General features: G+C 43.8%; 3 protein-coding genes across 3 annotated transcripts; 2 read left to right on the forward strand and 1 right to left on the reverse strand.

Moving 5' to 3' along the window:
* Window positions 1-29: 29 nt before the first annotated feature.
* Window positions 30-7124, forward strand: LOC6623463 (transportin-1). Its single transcript, XM_002047271.4, has 10 exons — window positions 30-185; window positions 486-607; window positions 669-1340; window positions 1420-2529; window positions 2593-2763; window positions 2828-2999; window positions 3164-3259; window positions 3675-3750; window positions 4063-4237; window positions 4302-7124. The coding sequence occupies exons 2-10, from the start codon at window positions 509-511 to the stop codon at window positions 4407-4409; spliced, it is 2679 nt and encodes an 892-aa protein (XP_002047307.1). The 5' UTR covers window positions 30-185; window positions 486-508; the 3' UTR covers window positions 4410-7124.
* Window positions 7125-7166: 42 nt separating this feature from the next.
* LanA (laminin subunit alpha) lies at window positions 7167-22078 on the reverse strand. Its single transcript, XM_002047272.4, has 17 exons — window positions 21629-22078; window positions 21269-21415; window positions 18615-19239; window positions 18342-18551; window positions 18173-18281; window positions 17813-18114; window positions 17477-17749; window positions 17358-17418; window positions 16473-17261; window positions 15763-16414; window positions 15194-15700; window positions 14791-15124; window positions 14623-14728; window positions 12807-14563; window positions 9376-12742; window positions 9091-9305; window positions 7167-9019 (listed from the first exon to the last, which is right to left on the reverse strand). The coding sequence occupies exons 1-17, from the start codon at window positions 21860-21862 to the stop codon at window positions 7536-7538; spliced, it is 11172 nt and encodes a 3723-aa protein (XP_002047308.1). The 5' UTR covers window positions 21863-22078; the 3' UTR covers window positions 7167-7535.
* A 1523-nt stretch (window positions 22079-23601) lies between these two features.
* On the forward strand, window positions 23602-24256 carry LOC116650617 (uncharacterized). Its single transcript, XM_032434766.2, has 2 exons — window positions 23602-23855; window positions 23943-24256. The coding sequence occupies exons 1-2, from the start codon at window positions 23822-23824 to the stop codon at window positions 24029-24031; spliced, it is 123 nt and encodes a 40-aa protein (XP_032290657.1). The 5' UTR covers window positions 23602-23821; the 3' UTR covers window positions 24032-24256.
* The last annotated feature ends 167 nt before the right edge of the window (window positions 24257-24423 follow it).

The following is a 24423-nucleotide window of genomic DNA, read 5'->3' on the forward strand; positions in this document are numbered from 1 at the left end:
TTACAACACTCTATTCTTATCGTTATCGATTGGAATGTGACCCTAAATGCTCTTAGTCACTCAGTTGGTCACACTCAAACACCACAAAAAATTCATCTGGCAGAAAAGTGAAAAAGAGAAAATTAAGGGGTTTATCAAGTGTACCCAGCAAAATTAGTTTTAATTCACACCCAACACTATTGAAGGTAAGTTTCAATAGGTACACTAGTGCTAACAAAAGGTGAAGCGAAATAATGTTTAACGACCACAAAGAACATGGCGGCAGCGACAGGCCTCAAGTAGTTATTACATTATGTGTTTTTTCACGCTGTCTGTATAACTGAGCATGTGTGCGTGTGTTAGTGAGTGTCTGTGTGTATGCGTAGAGAGGTAGAGAGATGGCCTCGGACAAAGTTCCTCGTACTACCCTTTAAGAGGGCGTTCAACTCTCGTAGTATGGGTGGGGTTGATTTAGACGGTATATCTAATTAATTTGCACATCTCAGCATCTCACATAAACTGCATCAAAATGACGTGGGAACCCCAGGCAGAAGGTCTTCAGCAGATCATTGGGATCTTAAAAGAATCTCAGTCACCAGACACAGCGACTCAAATGGCAGTCCAAATGGTAAGCCAGCTGCACAAATAAGCAAATAAAAAGAGCTCAAGTTACTTTTCATTTTCATTAGAAACTGGAGGAATTTAACCGATACCCAGACTTTAATAATTATTTGATCTATGTGCTGACAAAATTAAAAACGGAAGATGAACCCACACGTTCGCTGAGCGGCTTAATACTAAAGAACAATATACGCATGCATGGCAGCAATCTGCAGCCGGAGATTGTTGAATACATTAAACACGAATGCCTTCAAGCCGTGGGCGATGCATCACCCCTGATACGCGCCACCGTCGGTATTCTGATCACCACCATAGCCAGCAATGGAGGTCTGCAAAATTGGCCACAGTTGTTGCCATCGTTGTGCGAAATGCTTGATAACCAGGACTACAATGTGTGCGAGGGAGCCTTCAGTGCTTTGCAAAAGATTTGCGAGGATTCAGCTGAAATCTTAGACTCGGCTGCTCTCAACAGGCCACTGAACGTGATGATACCCAAGTTCTTGCAGTACTTCAAACATAGCAGCCCCAAGATACGCTCTCACGCAATTGCATGCATTAATCAGTTCATTATCAATCGATCCCAGGCGCTAATGCTGCACATTGATGCGTTTATTGAAAATCTGTTCAATCTGTCGTCGGATGAAGATCATGAGGTGCGCAAAAATGTCTGCCATGGCCTAGTCATGCTGCTTGAAGTGCGAATGGACAGACTAATGCCCCACATGTCGCAGATCATTGAGGTAAGCAATTAAAACTAGGATAAGGTCTACAATATTGCTTTAACTTGGCTATTTTGTGTATTTTATTGTCTTTGCTTAGTATATGCTGCTGCGCACACAGGACTCTGATGAGGGCGTAGCCCTGGAGGCGTCCGAGTTTTGGCTGTCGCTAGCGGAACAAAGTATTTGCAAGGATGTGCTAGCACCGTATTTGGCCCAGCTGGCGCCTGTGTTGGTGCGTGGCATGAGATACTCTGAGATCGATATTATTCTGCTTAAGGGAAATGTAGAGGAGGATGACATGGTGCCGGATCGCGAAGAGGACATACGTCCACGCTTCCACAAGTCACGCACACACACCATTAAAAGTGGTGAGGTTAGCCAGGCGTCCGGTGGCGAGGAGGATGAAGATGAATTCGATGATGGCTTGGACGATGATAGCTCGCTATCTGAATGGAATTTGCGCAAGTGCAGCGCTGCCGCTCTTGATGTATTGGCGAATGTATTTCGCGAGGATTGTCTGCCCATTGTGCTTCCCATTTTAAAGGATACGCTGTTCCATCAAGAATGGGTTATCAAGGAGAGTGGCGTGTTGGCACTCGGCGCCATTGCCGAGGGCTGCATGCAGGGTATGATTCAGCATCTGCCTGAATTGATACCATATCTGATAAGCTGCTTGTCCGACAAGAAAGCGCTGGTGCGCTCCATCACCTGTTGGACTCTCTCGCGTTACGCTAACTGGGTTGTCAATCAGCCACATGATCAATACCTAAAACCACTTATGGAGGAGCTGCTCAAGCGTATCCTGGATTCAAATAAGCGTGTGCAGGAGGCCGCCTGCTCGGCGTTTGCCACGCTCGAGGAGGAAGCTTGCACCGAACTGGTTCCATATTTGGAATATATACTAAAAACACTCGTTTTCGCCTTTTCCAAGTATCAACACAAGAATCTATTGATCTTGTATGATGCTGTTGGCACCTTGGCTGACTCTGTGGGTCACCATCTAAACAAGCCACAATATATTGATATATTAATGCCGCCACTAATTGACAAATGGAACTTGCTAAAAGACGATGACAAGGATCTGTTCCCATTGCTTGAATGCCTGTCCAGCATTGCAACTGCCCTGCAATCGGGCTTTCTGCCCTATTGTGATCCCGTCTATAGAAGATGCATATCGCTCATTGAGCAGACAATCAATCAGGAGATGGTATGTCATCATCCTGAAAATATATTTGAATATAGATAGACAATTATTTTTTTTTTTTTTTAGCTCTGCAAGCAAAATCACACATTTGATCATCCCGATAAAGAACGCATGATTGTTGCTCTGGATTTACTCTCTGGCTTGGCCGAGGGTTTGGACAGACACATTGAAACTCTGGTAGCTAATAGCAATATTATGCATCTGCTTTATCAGTGTATGCAGGATGTTTTGCCGGAAGTAAGTTCATATATTTGCAAAATCTTATAAGCATTAGTAAATTTTGCTGTTGTTATTGCTGTAGGTGCGCCAATCCTCGTTTGCTCTGCTCGGTGATTTGACCAAAGCCTGTTTTCCACATGTGCATCCGTTTATGGCCGAGTTCTTTCCCATATTGGGTCAGAATTTGAATCCCGATTTTATTTCTGTCTGCAACAATGCGACATGGGCTATTGGCGAAATATGCATGAAATTGGGTGAGTCCTTGACAATATTTATTATAAAAATAACATAAAACAAGATTTTTATTTGTGAATCTTATACGGTTTGAGCATGTAAACAGAATATTTACGTTTATACAGTATATAAGTTCTATGAATAGAGCAATTAAATAATATGAAATTTTTATTATGTTATCTAGGAGAGGAAACTAAGCAATACATACACCTTGTACTAACCGATCTCTTCATTATCATCAATCGCCCGAATACGCCCAAAACGCTGCTGGAGAATACAGGTGAGTAGAGGCAATAAGGTGTGTGTGCTATGTGCATTCGTTATAAAAGCTGTATGCAATGTATATGCGAAATATTTATATGTTTGTGTGCGTATGTGTGTACGTACGTTTGTACATATGTATGTGCGCTATCTAAACATTTATTTCTGGTATCATTTAACGTTGCATGTGACTCATTGTCGCCAATTGCAACAACAATAACAATAATAAACAAAACATATGAACATCACACACCATCATTGTGTATTGTAAGTTCTTGTGAATGTTCAACTTTTCGTTGTGTGTAATTAATTGAAAACGAATCGATGCAATAGAAAAACACACTAAAAACCAAGCAAATACCAAATACAAATCCATAAAATAAATGTAATATAATTTATTCAGTTGATTTATTTATATTTTTCTGTTCTTTTAGCAATAACAATCGGTCGTCTAGGTTATGTGTGCCCAGTTGAAGTGGCTCCTTATTTGCCCGAATTTGTACGACAGTGGTGTGTAACACATTTATCAAATATAGTTTTTTCATTCTTAACTTTATCATTATATATCTTATTCTTATTGCATTTCCTAACTAAAACTTTAAATTATGCTTTTAAAGAATTCAGAACACGCAACAGAATATCCTTTTACAGTAATTTTTGATCTTCTGTAATATATAAATTTCTTTTGTGCTGTTCCTTACTTTTTCTTCCAATTGTTTTTTTTTTTTTAAATCTTTTGCTTCCATTTGAGTGTTTGCCTATGGCATACTCAGCTATTTGATGTTATATTTAATGCTTTTTTGCATGATATACCCAAAACAGGTGCACATCGCTGCGTCACATACGAGATAATGACGAAAAGGACTCGGCCTTTCGTGGCATGTGCCACATGATCACCGTGAATCCAGCTGGCGTTGTGCCTGACTTTATATTCTTCTGCGATGCAATAGCATCATGGGTAAATCCGCCACAAGATCTGCATCAGATGATACAAAAGGTATGTGCCTTGTCTTGTTGATTCAATTGAAAACGGTTTAACTGATTTGAATTCGCTTAAACAGATATTACACGGCTTCAAGACACAAGTTGGTGAAGAGAATTGGCGTCGATTTGTTGATCAATTCCCGCCAACTCTAGCCGAACGTTTGGTTACAATGTACAACATATAAGGTGGCATTGGCTTCACTAACAGTCCACATACCACACCCATAAGCAACTTATTAACTAGACAATTATGTTTATGTATGCAAGTAAGCGTGTCGTCGTCTTTAAACTTAGTGTAAGCACAGTTAGCAGACAAATGTTTAATTAGGCTTGTTCGATGCAGTTCGAATAATTCAATTACATTAATATTTGGAATTTCAACTTATAAAGTCAACTACAAAACGCCGAAAAAGCAAACAGCAAACTAATACAATACATTTACAAATTACACATATAACTACATAACATTTAACCCAAATAGGTATATCATCATATACATATATATATATATATATATGCATATAATCTTATAAATATATATATGTGTATATGCATGTACATTTACATCAACATATAGGCAACGCAACAATTATATGACAAAAGTAGGATTCTCTTGTATCTGGACATAAATTGTCAGTCTACTCCGCAGTAGCCAATTCTTTATATATTTTGCATACCCTTATTGCAAATCAAATTATACTTAAATACATTTGTGTTCCGGCTGTATTTATGCCGGAACCAGTGCTATAGCTATAGAAAACACATAAAACACATACTCTCAACAAGCTCTTGGAAATGCTAATCACACAACAATAACCAGTTAAATATGCTTATTTACTGTGTTTACTTATCGCTAATTATTGGTAATTTTAATTTCAACGTAAGCTAAAAATGATATTGCGGTCCGTCTCGCATATATTATAATATGATATAATAATGATATAACGTAAATCAAAGCAACAATCGTAACCGGTAACTAAATAAAAAAAAAAGGAGTTGGGCTAATTGTGAATTGAAAATCAAAAGAAAAGTTTGCTAAAATATTAAACAAAATTCTGCAGAAATATAACAAATATTTAATATCAACAAAGACTGATGGCTTTAAAAAAAATAACTCCGTTCAATACCATAGACAAGCATTCATCATCTACCAAATGATTTTCACAACTATACCCAACACTTTTAATAATAGAAAATATATAAAAATATCGTCGCGTCTCGGTTTTCGGGTTCGGGTTCGGGTTTTACGGTTTCGCGTTCGCGTATTATCGTCGCTCGTTCGTTCGTTCGTTCGCTCGTATATCGTATCGTATCGTATATCGTCGGGTAATAAAACAAAGAAAAAACTAATAAATAATAAGAGTGCAACTGTTACTGATACAAATTTACTTATAATGTATACGACTTGATATTTATATGCTATGCAATTTAGAGAATTTTTTTTTTGTTTTTGTTAAATTAACAATATGAGATTAGAATTCCGTTGAATATGATATTTATTTTGTGCGATCCTTAAGAAATGTTAAACAAAAAAGAAGAAAAACCAAGCAACTGATTGACTGATTCAATTTTTAAAGTATTATATAATTTTTGTATAGGAACATATTTAAATATTTTTTTTTTCTCAGACTTTTGCTATAACTTGCATAGACTTGTTTTGACGTTTCCTCTGGTACGCGTTACCTTATTATTTATGATGTATGTACAGAACAAATTTTTAACGATTAGGTGTAAAGTGTACTACTTAACGGAAAACAAAAGTCTTTGAAATTGTCGCGGATCAAAATCTAACAAAAACAAATTTAACTCAAATCAACTCAAAAAAACAAAGTAAATCTAAGTAATAGTATTAATTATGTGCAAACTGTTAAGCGCAGTTTGTATTTTTATTTCATTTTGAAAAACCAAAAAAAAAAAAAAAAAAACAAAAAAAAAAAGAAATAAGAAAACAGGGGGAACGTGTGATAATAATGTAACTTCGGGTCGTTCGTTCGCGTCGCGTGAAAACTAAATACAATATATATAAAATTAAAAATAAGGGACTTTCGCCCCCGAGTCCCCAATAACATGGAATCAAACATATAACTGAAAACTCAAAATAACTGAAAGCAAAAGCAAAACTAAAACTAAAAGAAAAATCGTGATTTCGTTGTACCTTAAACCGAATTCATCGCGGAATTTCGGTCGCGTTCGCGTGCGTTTGTATCTCTCTCGGGTGATCTTAGTGATTAGCGATTAAGCAGTAAAAAATATTAAAAACAAAACGTATAAATTTAATAAAAAGCAACAATTACACACACACACACAAACACACACACATACAAACACACAATACATAGAATATATATATAGGCATATACAATATTTCTAGGTTATGCATACTAGGTTTTCGTTCAAACTATTCATTTCATTCAAAACAGTGAAACCAGAATTATATGAAAATTTCTTGGCTTCTTAATGAGAATTCTTTTTAGAACACACACTAACACATATAACCAAGCACACCGGCTATTTTAAACGGAACTCTTAGGTATATAACCCTGTCAAAATTTTTTTTTGCAAACTAATTTCTTCCTGTAAACTTCACACTATCGAAACGACACAATTTTATTACAAAAACATATGTACAACACATGTATATATGTATACCAAAATAATTAATGTATAAACTATAGCAAGATCTTTACACAATATGAGTATGTAAACGATGAACAGCACACGGCAGTGTCAATAGAATATTGGAAATGCTAGAATTCAGAGACTCCAATCGACTGAAATTTGAACGATTGTCAAGTTCTATTGTCGCTCTGCTAAAAGCTGAAACTTGCGCATTCAATGTTCTCCACGGAGACATGTGTAACCTAATCAGAAACTTGAATAAATATGTATGTATAACATAATCATTAAATGAAATAGTTTTTCATTAAGCAAAGTTATTTTAGCCGAAAGAGTATGTATTTTATTAAGTTGTTGATTCAATATTTATTTAAGCAATTGACAGGAATATTTTCAAAGTTACAAGATATCTGAACAAATTATGGATATTACGGATTATTGGCACAAATTTTTACTTATATATTAGAAATATGTACGACGTTTAGCTATACTGTTAGTCCTTGTTATATAGAACTCCCAGATCATTCGACAGCCCGTCGATATTGTTCGTATTTTGTTCGTTCGTAGTCCTTTTCATTTCATTTCATTTCAGATGTTGTCATCTCTCCACGTTGGCTACTTAAACCATATGACGGTATTTCAAATCGTGTGTCCTTTACCGAAGTCCAGAGTCGCAAATTATATTTGTTGACGGTTTAGTTCAAGGGGCAAACACCTTGCCAAATATCGCCAAAGACAAGATTTGGCGTTATGGTCACGTCCTTTTTGTTGATTTGCACATTCTTGATGCACCCATTGAAGGTCTTTTTGGTCTTGATGCCCGGCGCCTTGGCGAACGCATGATGGCCGCCCATGAACAGTGGACGATTCGTCTTGGTGAATGCCGAACCCTCATTGCCCACGCCCGGACCAGAGCTGACAAAGTCTACGGCAATGGTGATGACGAACTTGGATTTGATGGCCTGCACATTGCGCCAAGTACCATCACAGTAGCTGGCATTGTTTGGCAGCGTATAGTTGGTACCAATCGTATTCTTGGCATCGGACTTGACGATGAAGCTAAGCGTGTTGTTAACCAGCTCCAGAATCAGGTACGAGTTCTTGCCATGCACCGAGAACAGTAAACCGTTTGGATCACGTGGTCGGAAGTCAAAGCTAATGGTAACTTCGGTCCCCACAGAGAAGCGCTCAAAGAGCTTCACATAGCTGTTCGGCTGATGGAAGTATAGGCCGTGCTCCACTTGCTCGGAGCAAGGCACCACCTGATGGACTATCGGCTCACTTTCCAAAGCCAGACCATTAAACTTGATGTCTCTGATGCAGCCATTGTAATATGATGTGGCATTGCCGCCGAATTCGGTTTGGCGTTTGAGATCCTGCTCCAAATATCTGGTGATGCCGCCTACATAAACGGGCAGCTCAACCGATAAATTGGGTGGCGTGCGATCATTGTTCAGCTCCACGGAGCCCTCCTGTTCAACGCCATCTATGCTAAGGCTAATCTTGCGATTGGTGCGCACAAACTCGATTGTATGCCATTCACCATCGAAAAGGTCCTCCTGACTGATTATCTTTGCTTGGACAGTGGCACCCACGCTCACCTGATGGTATACACGTCCATCAGACAAATAGACCGCTATGAAGTCATTCTTCTCCTGGCTTGCTGCGTAGAAAAGCAGTCCATTGGGATAGCTGGTGCGTATGGACATGCTAATATCGTAATGTTTGCGCAGTCTAACCGGTAGCGTTTGGAATTCGAGGCGCTGATCTTTGAGAGAGTAGAATCGATAGCCGGCCTCCACAAAGTCAACATCATAGTTGGGATTGACGGACATCTTGCAGCTGGGATCGCTGGGCACATTGAGGATTGGTGGCGGTCGTGGTTTGCCTATCATTATCTTTGGCGTGGTGGGCGGACCCAGTGGCGGCAGTGGCTCTTTATCCCTTATAGGCGCCTCTTTCGTAATCGGTGTTGTAACAGTTGGTGGGGCTGTCGTTGTCGTCGTCGTCGTCGTTGCTGTTGACGTCGATGTTGATGTTGTAGTTGTTGTAGTTTCGGGAGGCGGAATCATAAACATGTCCACGTTGTCGTTTCTGAATGGTTTTCTGGGCGGCTCGGGCGGCTCCAGTTCGTTGGCTCCACTTGGGTAGTAGGTAGGCAAATACCTGGGCTCGTAAGCTAAGCAAGGATTCATAGAGAAATGTGTGAAAATACACGACTAAAGATAGCAGAAGTCATTAGGATCTCACCTAGAATATCCTGAGGACAACCATTGATGTTACCATTCTTCTTCTCAGCACTGTCCGCAAAGTTGATAATCTCCCCGTTGACGGTGACATCGCTGATGCAGCCAACGAAGTACGCGGTAGTGGAGATAGCCTCCTTCGGTGGTATATAGTTATCTGGCAGTCCACCAAAGAATATATCGCCCCCCTTTATCTCAAGAGGTTCATTGATGGCCCGCCTGACATAGAACAATAGGCAAAGGAATTAAAAAATGCAAATTTATAGATTAACTGATTTGGCTGGCTTACCGCTTAGCTTCGGAGTCATCCACGGAGAGACGCAGCTGATCGGCGTCGTGATGTACGGTGACCACATGATCCTCGCCATCGTCGTACTGCCGACTGTCAATGGCCAGTTCGGTACCCATGCTGCGTAGCGTCAGATATCCACGGTCCAGAGTGAGGCCAATGGTTGAGCTCTGGTCATGATTGGCGGCATAGAAGAGAACTCCATCCGGCTGGCGGGTCTTAAAGCGCAGCACCACATCGAAATTGTTGTCTGATGAGATATTGGCGATGCGTAGGAAGCCATACTCATGTGGTGGATATGCAAGCGATGTGGAGTACTTGTCGGGGCAGCCCTCAACCACGCCAGTGCCTTTGACGTACTGCGTCAGATCGACTTTGTAGCCAGAGATGCTGACGTCATCAATGCAACCATCAAAGTTTTGTTCGACAATCTCGGAGTGATTGCGACGTCCCGGATAACCACCGAAGTACATGGGTCTTAATTTGGGCATTTCTTCATCGGCGCCAAAGGGCGCCTCCTCTTGGAACAGCAGCACATCGTCCACCTTAAGCAGACCACGGCGACCGTCGCGCTCGGCCACGACACGATGCCATTGATTGTCGTTGTAGCGATCCTGACTGCCAGAGGAAACCAATGCATCACCCAGCTTGAAGCGGAAGAAAATGGCCCCCTCGACCAGCTCTATGGACATGTAGTGTTTGTCACGTCCATAGAAGAACAACAAACCGTTTCTGGAATCCTTGGCGGCCTTGAAACGGAACTGTATGCTCGAGCGCGTCTTGAAATTGTACGGAGCTGCCTTCATTTGGACAAATCCGTTGCCCTTGAAGCGCAGACCAGTGACAGGCATTTGTTCCTCCAGCAGAATGTCGCGTTCGCGTGCGCCTAGTTTGTTCTCCTCGCCATAGACAAAATTCCAGAGGCCGACGTTCTCATCACCAATGCGCAAATCCTCAATGTCGCCGTTGAAGGAGGAGGAGGTAATGTCTTCGGGTGCAATGAAATCGGAGGGACCCGGATAGCCACCAACAAATAGGCGACTATTACGATCCACATGCAGCACATTGTTGGCGCCAACCAAATAGCCAGACTTGGTATGATCCTTCACCTCGCCATTGGGCAGCTGCTCGCGTATGGTGAGCTTGGCATTGGAGCCTACACGATCCAAGATGGCCTGATACCAGTTGCCATCCGCCACATACTTAGAGCTGGTGATGCGCTCGGGTCCATTACCCAAGTCAATGGTCATTATTGGATATCCATTGAATATCTCCAAGGCGACAAAATCTGTGTTCTTCTGGCTGGTCTTGTTATCGTTGCCCAGATAGAGCAGGAAGCCATTTGGTTCGTTGGTGCGGAAGAACGTCGACAGTTTTGTCTTGGTGGCCAGCAGTGGTGCCTTCTCGGGCGTTTTCAACTCCAGCACAGTGCTGGGCGTAAACTGTACGCCCACCTTGATGTTGTTGGCTATGCGCCTGGCGGTCTCAATTTGACGTTTCAGGTGCTCAATGTCCTGGCCCAGCTTTTGGCTCTTCTCACTCACCAGCTGCTGCTGTTCGCCAATCTCATCGACCAGCTCACTTAGCTTGGGTATGGCAGTGTCCACGTTATCCAATTGATTGTTAGCCTGGGAAATGTCTTTGTTGGTAATATCCACATCGCGACTGATGTTGCGCGCCTTTTCCAGCTCCTTGGGTGTTTGTGCACTTACTGGCTCAAGGATTTGCAGGACATTGTGCAATATGTCAAGTGCTTCGCTGGCAGTGCTATTGGAGCTCTTCCACATATCGCGCTGCGTTTCAGCGGGCAGTTTCTTAATCAGTATGTTGATCTCTTTGAGCTGCTCCTCCGTAGCGGCATTCAATTGCGAGATGTCTTGCACTTTACTGGCCGAACCATTGAGTCGTGGCTCAAGATCATCTTGCACTGTGAGTAGCGCCTGGCGAGCCTTCTGCAACAACTCCGCGGACTGAATATCAGCATTACCGGCACGCTCCTCAATGCCATCGGTAATCATTGTGGCATTGCCTGCAGCGATCTTGGCATCCTGAGCCAATTGTTCCGCGGATTGAACGGCTTCGACAATGTTGGTGTAGGCGGTGGCTGCCTGGATGGCCGGATCAGCGCTTTGTGTCATGTCTGCATATTGGCTGGCCAGATCTTCGGCTCGCACGGTCAACTCGGCCGCACGTTGCTCGGCCTGCTGTGTCAACTCTTCGGCCTCTTTGTGCTGCTCGTCGCGTTCCGGCAATTCCTCATCAACATCCTTATTAACGGTCTTGAGCACTTCAAGTGCACCGCGCAGATCCTCGAGCTTATTGTCAATCTGTCCCAGTGTCAGGTCACCATTTATGAGGTAGTCGCCCGCCTCCTTAATGTTTTTCTCCGCCTCCTGCTCCTGCTCGGAGACAGTATCGAACTTGGAGTTGTCGTACGCCCGCTTGTTGGCCACATTCAGGCGCTCCACATCACTGGACTGACGCTGCGATTGCTCGCTCCAGTTGAACAGATCCTCCAGCTTGTCGCTGAACTCGCCGATGTCATTCTTCAGTGCATTGAGACTTCTATTTTGCTGCTTGATGGGCTCAACCAGCTGATCCACCTCGTCGTACAGCTGACGTGCCTTGTCCAGCACCAGCTCATTGGACTGCAGCTCGATTTCCGTGCCATTGATTTGGTTGAGTATGTGCTGGGCCTGATCCAAAGCTGCATCAATTTTGGTGCTAGCCGTGGCCTCCAGATTCTGCGACAAAGATTCGACGGCCTCAATGGCATCTGTCGCCTGCTGAACGCTTCCCAGCGCCTCCTCATACACGGCGGACACGTTGCCCAGCAGGACCCCGGATCGGTGACGTATATCCTGTGCATTGCCGAGTGTCTGGTTGACCTGCTTGGCATAGGCTTTGCTGGCCGACTCCAGCTCGCTGTTAAGCTTTTGCGACGGCGACAAATTTACGCTGGTTGGATCCAATGCCTGCACTTTGGGAGCCAGTTCTTCCGCCAGCTCGTCGTAGTAGTTCAGTTTCTGACTGGTAAAGAAGGCCATGGTTACGGTCTGGAAATCCTGCAACACGCTGTCGATATCAAGGCGAAGCTTATCAGTAACATCCAGGAGAGCATGATGACAGTTGTTGCATTCCATGCAACCATCTTCAGTGAGGACCCAGCGGTTCGGGCACGCCTCACAGCGATCTCCAATAACGCCCGGTAAGCAGACACACTGTCCCGTCTGCGGATTGCAGCCAGTGCCCGCACGCGAGTAGCCTTGATTGCAGTTACATGGTGAGCAGCCTTCCTTCTCATAGTTCCAGTGATCCACCGTGCAGCGATCGCATTGACGACCCGTAACACCCGGTTTGCACAAGCCTTAAACGAGAAGAAAGAGTATATAAAATTGAACAGGTAATGACGATAGTTAAGGCATAATTACAGTGTCCCGTATGATCATCGCATTGGGTGGAGTTGGACGCAGCACCACAATCACAGGCGCGGCAGCCAACGCCCGAATCGAATCCATAATGATCTGGCTTGCAGCGATCACACCGCTCGCCAATTACATTATCGTGGCACTTGCATTTGCCTACAAAAGGATCGCATTCGAGGGTGCCCAGTTCATCGCAGTCGCAGCTCTGACAGTTCTTCAGCTGCACTGCATCACCATAGAAGCCAGGCGCGCACAGATTACAAGCCATGCCCGATGTGTTGTTCAGGCAACGCAGACATTCGCCCGTGCGTGTGTCGCAGGAGCCCGGCTCATTGGGATTTATATTGCCAGAGCATTCGCAAGGTTTGCACACATCCCCCTGTGTTTCCGGTGAGCCATAGAAGCCGTTGGCGCAGGATTCACAACGTGGTCCCGTGTAGCCGGGCAGGCAGTCGCAATGTATCTTATCACCCGACTCGGAAATCTCGCAGCCAGTCGCAAAGTTGTTGGAATCGAAGGGTAGTGGACAGGAGCATATTATGCAATCGTGTGGTGTGCCTCTAGTGGCATTTCCATAGTAGCCCGCCACACACTCCTCACAGTGGTCGCCACGCGTCGAGTGCTGGCAGTCCTTGCAGATGCCCGTGGCACAGTCGCAGGTGTCGGCATGGCCATTGCATTCGCAGGGTATGCAATAGCCACCATAAGGTCCGTTCTGATCACGATGATAGCCAGGTGCACAATCCTCGCAAGAGTGGCCGGTATAACCAGGCGGGCAGTGGCAGTGCTCGACGGCCAGGAACTGGTACTCGCCCGTGCCATCGGCATCCTCGTCGGCCAGTGTCAAATAGACATCGGAGAGCTGCGTGTTCAGCGTTTGCTCCCAGTAGTTGGCGCGTATAAAGATCATCCTAAGATCGCGCAGAGCCATCATGAATTCAGCTCGGCTAACGGACTTGCCCGTCTGTGTCTGAAAGTTGCTCTCCACCATCTGCAGTCGATTCTTAAAGGGCAAGTTACTGCTGGGCTGCTCGTAGCTCTGATGCACGAGTATATGATCCTTGCTGAGCAGTATGACATCAGGAGCGACAATAGCCTTGCCCACAAAGCCCGAGGTGAAGTATAGTGTGTAACCGAGATCGCCGCCATAGGCAGAAATGTGACTATTCTGATTGAGCAGATAGTCCAGAACACCAAAGTAGGCAACGCGCTGATCTTTCGCATCCCTGTAGGAGAAGTCCGCCTGCAGTGTTGTCTCATTCACAACTAGCTCCTCCTGCGCTACATCCCAAATCTCAAACTCAATGCTCTTGTCGTTGAACTCAGCCGAGTTAATGGTCTTGTGCTTCATCAGGCTGACATTGTATACGCGCAGAAAGGCGCTATCGCAGCGAGAAGTCTTGCCAAAGCAGAAGCACGTGGTGCAGCCATCGGGATTGCTGTCCTGCAGATTGTATGTGCCCTCCACGCATTGATCACAATCGCGTCCCACCACATTCTTCTTGCAGAAGCAACTGCCATCGATTTTGTCGCACACCTCCAGCTCAGTGCCTGGCTTATGGCAGCTGCATCTGCTGCAGCGTGGAAACTCATAGAAGCCATGGGCACAACCGTCACAGGCTCTGCCCACGATATTATCGCGACACTCGCAGGATCCATTGAACATGTCGCACTGTTGATTACCATTCGCGATGCCCATGTAATTGCAGTTGCATTCCTCGCAGCCAATCACCTGATGGAAGCCATAAGTGTGCGGTGCGCATCTATAATGAGGCAATTGCTTGAGTTCTATATAGTAAAAAGGATATCTGGACACACATACTTGTCACACAAGGCACCAATGACATTGGGTGGGCACATGCATTCCCCTGTGGTGGACTCACACATGGCAGTGCTGGGGCAATCACAGGGTTTGCAGTCCGGGAAGCCTAATCAAACGAAAAATCGTTTTAGGAAATCGGATTATACCTGAATCGCCACAATCTCTCACCGTAATAGCCGGTGCGACAGGCCGTGCACTGGCGTCCTATGACATTCTTACGGCATTGGCACTGGCCACCAAATGGATGACACTCGAAGCTTGTGGAGCCCCCGTAGTCACAGCTGCAGGGCAGTGCCCCGTTGTTATAGTCCGCGGTCAGCGAGAAGACGGCATTCTTACAAAAATCGCTGGCGTTGTGTGTGATGTGGAAATGATCCTGGCCGCAGTTCTTAATGAACTCCTTGGTTTGATCAAAGGTCTCCTCCACCAGCAGATCGTCACCATATTGACCGACGGGCACAACCACCAAATAGTCCAGCCATACGCCCTGGGCTCGCGGATTCTGTTTGGATAAAAATAGATGAGATATAAAATGAATAGCTCCGCCAAATCTCAAGCCCAGAAGGCTTACCGTCAGAGTGAACTTAAAGTCATCTTCAATGTCGAACCACCAGTCGTCGCCACTGGGTCGTATAACACCGCGACAGCCTGAGCTGGATGGGCAATGTTGTATGTCGAATTTGCCATCGTACTGATTCTTGCCAGCAGTCAGTGTGTAGAGCACCTGGTACTTGGGATGATTGGGCTGATAGTACTTGACCAGTATGACATAACGATGTGGCTCCGACACTTTAGACTCAATGACAATTGTGCCATCGTGTCTACTGTCCAGGTGTACAAGCTTCACACGCTCATCGAAGGCGGCATAGGGCGGTTTGTTTGTGGCTATGCGATCTTCATGATCCGTTTCGAACTCAATCTTCTTGGAATCGGGCACTGAGCGGAATTTCGGTGTCGCGCATTGCTTATTGTGTATGACACACACTGGACTTGGATTGATGTAGTCAATGGACCACTGCTCGACTGGTATGGCCGTCACGGAAATAATCGGTACGCGATAATCACCATCAACGTCCGCCTGTTAATGCAATTAATTGAATTTAACAAATGGTTACTATGTTCCAGCTAAGGAGTACTCACATAAATGGTCACTGGCTGCAGGTCATCTTTGTTAATATAGAAGGCCTTTTCGCGTCCATCGTCATTGATGGGCGTGCGACAGACCGTGGAGTACAGACAGGGATACAGATAGACAGAGGATTGAGAATCTGGATCATTGCCCAGCCTCAGATTCACATCATAGGGCACCGCAAAGTTTCTATCGCTGATGTAGTCAATAACAAAGATGTAGCGACCACTGCGCGGCACATCCACAATATAGTTGAGCTCCTTTTGTGTGTTACTAAGTACAGGTATATCGCCTACATGGCTAACAATTTCCAAATGCTCCGGATCGCTGTAGACTTCGGTAGGATTTGTGGGCTTGTCATTGGAGCCAATTACGAACGGTGTGGTGGCCGGCTCAAAGACATCCACGGATGCGTATTTATAATGACGGCACAGTTCCATGTTGCCCAGCTCACAGGGATTGGCAATGTGGCGCGTCAAAATAGATGCCTCATAGTAGGCAGCGGGCAAGAGCACAAAGTAGTCCAGCATAACATTTCTATTGGCCTTGGTGGTGAAGTTGTAACGTCCAGGATCGAGAACCACGGCCGACGGCTTATTGCCCTTCGGGCCGGAGACGGTAACAAATTCTGGCTCGTTTGTCGGACGCAGTAGCACCTTGACGCTGCGTATGGAAGAATATATAAAATGGGGATCTATACGGGTTCTACGGGAATGCTCACTTTTGATCAACCTCCAGCGGATTCTCGGATTGTATGAGTATGCTGGCCGTTACATTCTTCTCGTTTGGATTCATATAGCGTATGACAATGCGATAGACCGAGGACTTGAACACCGTCAGCTCATTGCGCACCTCGTTCTGTATGTCATTGAACACAGCATAGCCTTTGCTGCTAAAGTCTGGGAAGATCTGGTCATCGTACTGATAGCGCACCTGAGCGCCCGATGGCTGTAAGCCGTCCTCGTACTCGTACTGGAATTGATGTAACGTGGGGAAATAGTGAGTGGTCAGTGGCTGTGTACAGGCGCGTCCCGTAACACGCGGATGGCAGTTGCACTGTCCGCTAATCTTATTGCATTCGCTTTTCCATGAGCCGCCCACATCGCAACTGCAGTCCTTGCAGCCAAACAATGAGGAGCCATCCAGATCGAAGGTGCCATCCTTGCACTCATTGCAACGCCGGCCCGTGGTGTGGGGCTTGCAATGGCAATTGCCCAACTTGGAGGCGCAAGTGTCCAGGCCCGACACGGTGCCGTCTATAAAGCAATCGCATTCCTGGCATCCCTCAGGATTGCTAACGGTCAAGTTCCAATAAAGCGGCTTGCATTCATTGCAGATTCTACCCCTCACACGCTCCTTGCATTTACAAAGCTCGCCCACCGGTACCGAGCCACAGCCGGCGAATTGATCAATCACACCAGCAGGATCACAGTTGCAGTCCTCGCAGGCGGGGAAGTTGTAAAATGATTCCTTGCATCTCTCGCATTGGCGACCGTCAAAGTTGGGCTTACTAAAAGTAAATATAACATAACACAGCTTAACATACCATAGTTTAACATAGGCATAACATAACATAACCAAATACGTTTAATAGAATTCGGCTTACCAGAAGCAACCATCTTCATTACAGGTGACGCCCTCTGAGCCGTGCTCATCGCAGTTGCAGGCTGTTGAAGTATAAACCGATATAGATCTTGGATAGTAACATTCACAATTTCCACTTACGCAAGCACTCCGGATAATTATAGTAGCCAGCACTGCACATGTTGCACAGCTTGCCGGAGTAGTTAATCAGGCAGTTACACTTGCCGGTGTTGTCACAGGTGCTCGCAGAGCTGCCTGTCGTGGAGCAATTGCATGGCTGACAGGATGGATAGTTGTAATATCCTGGCAAGCAACGATCACAACGTGGTCCACCAAAACCGTCGCGGCAGATACATTGTCCGGACTCCTTATTACAGATTTCCGACTCTGTACCCTGGTGATCACAGTCGCAGTCTGAAGGGAAAGCAGGTTAGTCTTGGCTTAGGATCTAGGCTAGTCTGAAACTAGTTAACATACATGAGCACGTGGGTTCGTTGTAGTAGCCATCCTTGCAACGCTCACACTGTGCGCCACCCCAATTGCTGAGACAGGTGCAATTGCCAGAGACCACATCGCAGTCGTTATTGATGGAGCCCAGCTTATTGCACTGGCAGGCCTTGCACTCGGGGAAACCGTAATAGGATTCGGCGCACTCCTTGCACAGAGCGCCCGCGAAGTTCGTTTTGCACGGACAAATGCCATTAACTGCCTCGCAGTTGTAGCCATTGGTGCCATTCAGATTACACTCACACTCCCGGCACTGCGGATAGCCATAATAACTGGAAAGGATAGAGGATTTAGCACAGTTCCACATAATATGGAGGGATTATTACTAACCCATAGGAACAGGAGTCACAGTTGGGTGGCTGGAAGGCAGCACGACACTCGCATTTGCCTGTCTCCTCCTCACAGTGGCCAGTTGAGTAAAAGTAATCGCAGTTACAGGCTACAAGCAAGTTTAAGATGGTTAATCCCATTGGGTTATTATCTCGCTCGAAGCACTTACGACTACAGACATCCGTCTCGTTCCAGTACTTGCCCCTGGGGCGATAGTATTTTGGCTTGCACTTGTTACAATTGGTGCCTTCGGTATTGTGCTGGCAGTTCTGGCAGACGCCGCCGCCATCATAGTGACCATGTATATCCAGCGATAGACCCTTGCGATTCACATCCTCATCGTAGATGCACTCATTGCTGTGGCCATGGCAATTACAGGCTGTGAACATGTTTAGGCTCAGTCCCATAAGGAAGTATTCGATCGGAAGGTTTCAATACTTACGCTCGCAGTTGAATGGACGCGCATTGGTGTTCTGACGCCATTTTTTCTGCTCGAATCCTGGACAACACTGGTTGCACTGAATGCCGCAGGTGTGATGCTGGCAACGACATGCCAATATACGCACCGGACTAAGCGGATCCTTGACATCGCAGGTATCAGCATGACCATTGCACATGCAACGTCCACCAATCGATATGTCTTTAATCGAATAGAAATAACGCCGCGTCACTGTCGGATCCTGTCTTGCCACGGACATCAAATGACCCAACAGATTCTTGGTACGCAGCAAACGTATTCGGACATTGGTGGCACGCGTCCATTCCTGCAGCATAGTCGAGTTGAAGTAATTGGTGGCGGAGGGACGCCCGTTGAGCAGCATGACTGGTATCTCTCCATTCTCCAGCGGCACAATTTTTGAGTATTCCGTGGTGCAGATGACATCGTTATCGCGTGTTATTGGCTTGTACGTGTCCTTGCCAAAATATGTCTCACAATCGGCGGGCGTATCGGAAAAGTGCTGCCAGGGTGTCCAGGTCTTGCCGTAATCCGTGGACTTCTCCAGTGTCCAGAGACCAGGACGCGGCGAGTTGCCCATACGTATGAACAAGTAAGCGACATGGAATTCCTGAAAGTTGGAAAATGAATGGAAGATTCTACTTTAGCAAAAATGTATATGGACGCTGCTCAAATGTTGTTCTCAAAATCTGGAACTTCTTAACAACTCAGGTAAGTTTCGGTTTGCAACATTTTTTCAAATATTAATGAATCAATTATATTTTAATATACAATTGCTCTCTGCGTTGAAAATATTGTAAACCAATATATATTTTCATATTCGGGATGTGAGCTAAATTAGATTATGTTTAACTATGTTGACATGGATAACAATATTTGGGGTCAAAGTTATTTATACTTTGGTCACAAATAATTTAAATTATAAGCTTCTTTAACTGTACAACTTTCGAAGAAAATATGCGATTTGGTTTAAGGTTTGGTTTTAAGTTAAAAATTAATTGAAATTCTTGGTTTGAAACATTTCGTCTTAATTGTTGGAATGGATCTTCTCTTACCAGTCAAGTGTTTTACAGAGCAAGCAAATTCATTTAATTTTATTGGCGTAGCGTACACATAATATCTGTGTAGATATGTCAATGTGTGTGTGTTTGTGTATCTACAGAGCTTGCATGAGATCATTGAAGAGAATTAACTCCATGCTCTGTAGTATACTAAATTTATCTGCGTCCGCAGAATGTTTGTTTATTTTGTTTTATGTTTGCTTTTCAATTTGAATTCAATTGAAAACGAACCAAACGTACATATGTACATATTCACAAGGTATATATACACATATACCTATAGGTACATATGTGCGCTTGTTTACTGTTGTCATCTTGTGTGCTGGGCATGTTTATAAATTTGGTAGATACATAGTTTATATGATAACTTTTTCATAGGGATACAAAAACTCATCTCTGTAAAGTTCGAAGGAGGAATTTTGGGGCTATGGCGCGTGATCTTAGTAGAAGAATTTTCTTAGTCGTAGACCTTAGTTAAGCATTGTAGGTAACGACTTTAGTTGGGATATTTCTGAATATTTTTTATTCTTTAACATTTTGAAGCTTTCAGTTTCAAGAATCTTAAGTGTTCATATATCTTCTTAAATGCAATGCATTAATGCATGCTCGTGAAGAAAAGAATGTGCAGGCGTTGAATTTTCATATTTGTATAAGATGATCTCATTTCATTTCTCAACTACAAAAAAAAGAGCACCATGTCGAAAACCTACATACATGTAGATGTAATGCTTAGCTATTCCAAAAGGCTTGCTCAGGCTATAAGCAGCTACAGCCACATGATCTGGAGCGTTTCCGTTGCAAGTGCGATAAGATGTGCGCAATGTGTGACCCCAAAGTTTTTTGTAGAGCAATTCAAGACATTTAATGATAAGCGTGGGCTGCGACTATACTAGTTTGTTCTTATTGCTATCAGTAAGAGAATATATCATATATAGTATATACAACAGAATTGTTCAAATACTAGGCAACAAGAAGCCTTCACCAATGCTTTATATTTCATACATTTTTAGCTGCTTATCGCCACAAATATACTTATAATAAAAAAAAATAAAAACCAAACAAGAGTCAATGCTCCGTGTGGCCGTTTCTAAGCGAGCATGTAAGCTGAGACAGGCCAACATAAAAACATATTTGTACATATGTATGTGTATGTATGTAAGAAAACTTGTACATAACGTGCTGATAACCCGCAACTCCAGAGGGAAGAAGCAGCAACGAAAACATTTCAACAGCTCAGCAAGATTTTTCGCTGTGGCTTCAAACAGAAAAAGCAACCTCGTCTTCGTTGTAGACGTCGAAAATGAAATGAAAACCCATTAAAATTGTTTTCAAAAGCAATCCGCTCACTAATTTTACGAGCCTGTCCGACCAAACGTGCCCCAGCCAATGCCCTGTCCCTGTCGTTGTCTGAGTTAAGAGCAGTTTGAGATGATCGAACCAGAACCCATAGGAACTCCAGACACAAAAACGATGCATTGACTCGTTTTTTGAGTTTCCCTCCCCCCCACACAGCACTCTTTTATTTTGGGCTACACCTTTCTTTCTTGGCTGTAGTATGTTGTTCTGATTGCTGTTTACCTGTTCGAAATTGATGGTCAAATTGACTTCGTTGAATTTCATGCCTCGGGACAAGGGTGGACTCTGCCACCAGGCCTCAGTGCCATCGATTGCATTCTCTGGCGGGTGGTTCTTCTCCGGCACATTGGGATCACAATAGTCGCAGACCTATAGAAGAACACACATGTTGTTATATAAAACTTCAATATTATGTTTAAAAATAGATTCGAAACACATGTGGCACGCGGGAAACATCAAAAACATGTATGTATACTCAGAATTATATATAGAATCTTATGGAGATGAATATGTTGAGATAAGTGTGTATTGAGCTTATAATTGTATCGTGTCCTTATAAAGAAATTTATCATCTCATCTAACCTGGCCTTGAATAACCGAGTAATCGATGTGATCATTCTCCGTATTCGCACCGACCAGCTTACAGTAGAGCTCGGGTCCATCTGTATCCTCGCCACATGTGGCAGTTGCGTGAATCTTGCGGCCAGTGGCCAGATTGAAATATGGCGGCGTTAGTTCGGCATTACACAGCGCGATAAGCAGGCACAGAGCAAAGGCCACGCCCATAGCACAGAATGGGGTCGCACGTAGCCCCATTGTGCTGTGTGTGTCGGCTCTTCACACTCCCTTTTGCACACACACAAATGCACAGAAACAGTGAATGTCCTTTATCTTTGGTCACTTCCGGTTCACTCTTATGTATTCCACTTTCTTATCTTGGACACTTTTTTGTTTCACTTTTTCGATTCTTATTTATTTCTTCCCAGAGCCCATCCAACCGCACTGGATGGCTCGTCGCGAGCAACTGAACTTCATGCAGTGAGAAGTTTTCCTCGGTGCCTCAAAAGAAAAAAAAGTAATGTCTGCATCAGAAACTGACAGATTTGTTCGGCTGTTCGGCTCACCCGACGATCGTCAGTCGGCTGCCGGCGATCCCGGCCCATTTATTACTTCATCGCACAGCTGAGAGCTGAGATAATGCTTTCAACGCCGTTTGTTGTGCTTGCGTTATTCGTTTATTTTTCTCATTATTTCCAGTTTTGTTTTATTTCGCTCTCGGCTTGCTGCGATCGTGCTCTTTCAAGCGATATGCCGGCCGGCTTTTTTCGCGAACTAAATGAGAAACTGAAAAAGAGAGGTTTGATTTTTCTCTTGGAAAACGATGGCCCGTTAGTTGAATGTCTATTATGTTAATTTACTTAAAACACAACAAACCCTGCTGTTTCGACAGTGCTGCCCATTTGTTCTTGCCATGACAGCATGAACTGGTCACACTGGAACGAATTTGATTACACACTCATGACTACAATTGAATAGTCATGCGTATGTACATATAAACTTGCTTTTTGTTGATCAAAATCAAATTAAGAAATGTCAATATGCATAATAAGTATATGCCTATGAATATTAATCTAGCTTAGGCTTAATTTAAAGTTATTAAAATATCACCAGGTTCTAGTTCTGGTAAAGCAACAGCTATTTAATTGAACAGAGTAGCTTGTGCTGTTGTTGCTGTGCAAAATAACTAGACTGAAGGTGAATAACGGCTAAATACTCGATTCGCGCTGAGGCATGTCCAAAATGAATTGAAACTCAACCTGCAATCACTAAAACTTGAAGTTTATTGCTAGAGCTATTAAAACGCCAAAAGAAACGGCCTGCGAACAGCCTGGTTTGAGTAGCTTTGAAAATCACGATCAAAATACTGTTAAAATTCATGACCAATGTATCCGAAAGTGCAGTCAACGGCAGCGGCGTCCGGCAGCTGTTGCCACTTGTTGACAGCGAACACACGGTTGACTGGCCACAAAGGAAACTGGTTGCAACTTGCAACAAGCATGGCAACTCTTGCAATGACAAAAATAATCGCACTGATAAAGACGGCTATGAGTGTCAACAGTTTTTGGCCCAAATTTTACTGGTAACTTGTGCGCCGGTCACACTGTGCAGGCGGCCGCCCCATGGATGCAAACGAGTTCTGATGACGTAACACGCATCGTTGACTGCTTGTTGTTGTTTATATTGTTGTTGTCGATGCTGTTTCTTGCAACTCACGCAAATGAACGTTTAAGTGCCTGCCAAAAAAAAAATAAATTGAATAGATATTTGTATATAGGTACATGTACATACTTCATATGCACATACATGTGTATGAAAGATCGATTGCAACATCAACGAGAGGTTCTTGATTTAATATCTCTGCTGGCGTTGCACATTGGTTCAATAATAGTAAGTACCTCTACAGATTGTTTTGAAAAAAAAAGAGCATGTTTATTTACATAATTGTTTTACCTTAATACTGATTGGTTCCCTAATTCGAGTGATAATCATTTCAATTATCGAGACAATTTGGTGCCATGACTGGTAAGATTTTGGTGGTCTTTTCAGGGCATTCGAAACTAGTCCAACCAGCCCCACTGTGCACGGCTGCCAGCGTCGGCGTCAACGTTCACCTGGCCGCACCGCGTTTCATTTATTTATTCGCGGTTGTATTTTTGATTTCGTGTTCAATTTGGTTCTAAGTCTCGGCGCGTGTGCATCGGCGCAACTATCGTCATGGTGCTGTTGAAAGTGATCAAATATCTAGCGGGTTAGTGTGGCATTGCAGTGTATTTCTAGCTTAAAATCTATCTAAGCCCTTAATAAGCTTTTTTTTATTTTACATGTGCCTCGAAAGGCTGCGTGGTTCGTGTCTGTAATGAGCTGTCCCAGAATATGAATTCATTGAACAAGATGTTTAAATATCACTTGCTTCAGGCGAATTAGCAAGGTTCAATTGAATATTATATATTATTTAAGTACATCTACCTGTTTAGCACAAATATTCAGTTATTCATAAATTGTTTCTTTTTTGTGCTTCAATAAATCTTGGCTCGCACACAAGCGAATTTCTTTTTTAACACGCCAATCTGTGCTAAAATTGAAACAGCGTTTAAAACCAAATAAAAGTGAGAACATATAGCCGAGAATGGCAAACACATGTGTACATATATAACCTTGTTCATCGGGTGGCTGCCACCAGGTTGAGTGGTGCTTGCACAATCAACGTTTGCCGTTAAGACTCCATCAATGGCTTTCGATTTCATTTCGAGTTTGCGAATTGGGCAATATTTTCTATATAAAGGCTATAATTCATATTTATTTAGGTTTCTTTTATA

The sequence above is a fragment of the Drosophila virilis genome, chromosome 3 (assembly GCF_030788295.1).
Source record: "Drosophila virilis strain 15010-1051.87 chromosome 3, Dvir_AGI_RSII-ME, whole genome shotgun sequence".
Classification (NCBI taxonomy): domain Eukaryota; kingdom Metazoa; phylum Arthropoda; class Insecta; order Diptera; family Drosophilidae; genus Drosophila; species Drosophila virilis.

Bases quoted from the DNA above. Each gene is read 5' to 3' on its own strand.
- LOC6623463 (XM_002047271.4), top strand. From the start codon at position 509: ATGACGTGGGAACCCCAGGCAGAAGGTCTTCAGCAGATCATTGGGATC. The intron at 3,000-3,163 runs GTGAGTCCTTGA...TATGTTATCTAG, and splicing joins CGAAATATGCATGAAATTGG to GAGAGGAAACTAAGCAATAC. The intron at 3,260-3,674 runs GTGAGTAGAGGC...CTGTTCTTTTAG, and splicing joins AACGCTGCTGGAGAATACAG to CAATAACAATCGGTCGTCTA.
- LanA (XM_002047272.4), bottom strand. From the start codon at position 21,862: ATGGGGCTACGTGCGACCCCATTCTGTGCTATGGGCGTGGCCTTTGCT. The intron at 19,240-21,268 runs GTAAACAGCAAT...TCCAACTTTCAG, and splicing joins TGACCATCAATTTCGAACAG to GAATTCCATGTCGCTTACTT. The intron at 9,020-9,090 runs GTGAGATCCTAA...ATCCTTGCTTAG, and splicing joins TTGTCCTCAGGATATTCTAG to CTTACGAGCCCAGGTATTTG.
- LOC116650617 (XM_032434766.2), top strand. From the start codon at position 23,822: ATGGTGCTGTTGAAAGTGATCAAATATCTAGCGG. The intron at 23,856-23,942 runs GTTAGTGTGGCA...GTGCCTCGAAAG, and splicing joins AGTGATCAAATATCTAGCGG to GCTGCGTGGTTCGTGTCTGT.